The sequence below is a fragment of the Seriola dumerili genome, unplaced genomic scaffold, assembly GCF_002260705.1.
Source record: "Seriola dumerili isolate Sdu_G_001 unplaced genomic scaffold, Sdu_1.0 BDQW01000312.1, whole genome shotgun sequence".
NCBI classification, from domain to species: domain Eukaryota; kingdom Metazoa; phylum Chordata; class Actinopteri; order Carangiformes; family Carangidae; genus Seriola; species Seriola dumerili.
The window spans coordinates 840,093-842,592 of record NW_019174567.1 but is presented as its reverse complement, the minus strand read 5'-3'; the positions used below and the strand labels follow the sequence as shown (position 1 = coordinate 842,592).

Here is a 2,500-nt window from a genome sequence, read left to right as displayed (position 1 = left end):
TGGTCACGTGTTTCTGTTGCCTCTCGTCTGTGTGTGTGTGTGTGTGTGTGTGTGTGTGTGTGTGTGTGTGTGTGTGTGTGTGTGTGTGTGTGTGTGTGTGTGTCAGTTCACCTCAATATATTTCCCTCCTCTGTATTGACCTGCTTCCTGCCTTTCTGTGACTGTATATACTATTCATTTATTTTTATTAGATTACAGATCACTGAGGGTGAAGCCTCAGTTTACAACAGTGTCGAGAAGATAAAAATACCAGTTGAAAAAAGAACATCAAATTAAAAAAAACAAGATTCAGTTAAAACAGGAAGAAACAGAAGTTTAAAGGTCAGAGATTAAAAATCTATGGAGGTGATGGAGCGAGAGCCGCTCATTAGTCCTGGTGACACATGACATGATGGACAGCTGACAGCTTTTATTACTGATGTAGATGATCATATATGTTGATTTGTTGAAGGACAGTTTCTTTATTTGTTTCCCTCTTTCCCAGCAGGATGAAAAGGAGTACTTGGGGATGGGGGGGGGGGCGTCCGAGCTTCTCACACAGGATACGATGACGAGAGTTAAAGGCGTCAGCAGGGATGAACCTGAGAGACGCTGGTTCTTCCTCTGGTTCTGTCTCTGGAGAAAATCAATCCGCTTCAGTCAAATGCAGCTTTTAATGGATTTCTTCGTTCTGCCTTTGGAGTTTTTAGACGTAGATTTTCTGCGTGTTTTTGGAGCATGTGAAGGACTGATTCCTGTCTCGTCTTCCTCCACAGCGGAGAAGGTTTCCTCTTTGGGGAAAGACTGGCACAAGTTCTGTCTGAAATGTGAGCGCTGCAGCAAGACGCTGAATCCCGGAGGCCATGCTGAGGTAGGAGGAGCCTCTTCAACGCTCTTTATCTCACTCTAAAAATAACAGGAGGGAAGTATCTGAGCTGCATCAGAAGCTGTAACCTTCGTGGTTCACCGTGTGAAACACGTCCTGTGACCTCAGCAGGAAGCAGTGGCTTTCCTCGTGGTCAGACTGTACACAGCATTCACTTCATGTTGAGGTCGCGTCCTCTGTCACCCAAAACAAGTGTTCATCAGCTTAGTTTAAAGGATCTGTTCCCATCAACACACATATTCATATGTCAGAGCCGCCATCTTGTTTTCAGGTTGTTTGTCCATACGTCCGTCTCATTCTCGTGGACACGATGTCTCAGTAACGCCTTGAGGGAATTTATTCAAATTTGGCGTAAACATTCTCTCGGACTCAAGGATGAACTGATTCAATTTTGGTGGCTAAAAGGTTAAAGGTCAAAGGGGCGGTAATTCTAGTTTTGTGCAGGTGAAAGTCACATGACTCCATGTGGCACTGAGACGTTATAAATGTAACTGAGTAAAAATGACAATCTTTCCCTCTGACATAATAACAGTAAATGAGCATTATTACTGAATAAACTCATAATGAACCTTTACATATATTTCTGAATGACACAGATGAAACCGTTGGCGCCGCTTCTCAAAGACGTTTTACTGGAAAAGACGCATCAGTTTCAAACAGCACATCGTTGTAGAAAAGAGACGAGAGTGTCTTTATTTCTATGGACGACAGAGAATAATGAGGAAGTGATGGTCAGAGTGGAGAGAGCAGACACGGGGTAATTCTGTGGAACAGACTGAAAACAGAAATGTGCTGAACTTTAGAAACAGCTGCTTTAGTTTGATTCACTCTGAGACTCACCGCCCCCCCCCCCCCCCCCTGTATTTCAGCATGATGGGAAGCCTTACTGCCACAAGCCGTGCTACGCCGCCCTCTTTGGGCCAAAAGGTGAAAGTGTCTTCTCGTCGTCAGATAAACCGTCTGTACGTTACCATCGTTTCCAGGTTTGTAAAATCAACGTTTGTGTGTTTCAGGCGTGAACATCGGCGGAGCTGGCTCCTACGTGTACAACACTCCCGCCAACGAAGCCCCTGCAGCCGTTTCCATGGAAACAGATGGGAAACCAGAGGAGGTGAAAAAAGCTCCTGCGCGGGGACCAGTGAAGGGTGAGAAATAAAACTCACATGTTCAGAGGAGAAATCTCTGGACGGATCAGGAGGTGACGGGTTCACGATGCTTTGAAGATGTGTGAAAATCAGGCAGTTAAAAAGAGCGGGAAGGATGACACGACACAAACTGATTCTGCTGACAAGCTGTAAACTTACATGTCAGAATAATAATGTTCACTTATCACCGAACAATCAAACATTATTCTGATCCTCTGCTTCTCCTCCAGCTGCCAGCTTCTCCTCTTTCTCTGGAGGACCCAACATCTGCCCCAGGTGCAACAAGACGGTGTATTTCGGTGAGAAGAACCCGTGTCTTCATATCTGCAGTGAGTAAGTCGGCTTGTTGCCATAGTGACTTCATAATGGTGTGTGTGTGTGTGTGTGTGTGTGTGTGTGTGTGTGTGTGTGTGTGTGTGTGTGTGTGTGTGTGTGTGTGTGTGTGTGTGTGTGTGTGTGTGTGTGTGGGTGTGGGTGTGTGTGTGGGTGT

General features: G+C 45.5%; 1 protein-coding gene across 2 annotated transcripts in view; it reads left to right on the top strand.

Moving 5' to 3' along the window:
- Positions 1-2,500, top strand: part of LOC111231688 (cysteine-rich protein 2-like) — a 13,420-nt gene that overhangs the window by 6,754 nt on the left and 4,166 nt on the right. The window contains exons 2-5 of one of the 2 annotated variants that reach the window (XM_022758905.1): positions 756-850; positions 1,735-1,792; positions 1,879-2,010; positions 2,241-2,309. In XM_022758905.1, coding sequence (XP_022614626.1) covers positions 756-850; positions 1,735-1,792; positions 1,879-2,010; positions 2,241-2,309 — 354 coding nt within the window. Of the gene's footprint in view, positions 1-755; positions 851-1,734; positions 1,793-1,878; positions 2,011-2,240; positions 2,344-2,500 lie in introns of both variants that reach the window. The other variant, XM_022758906.1, reaches the window with a different exon arrangement.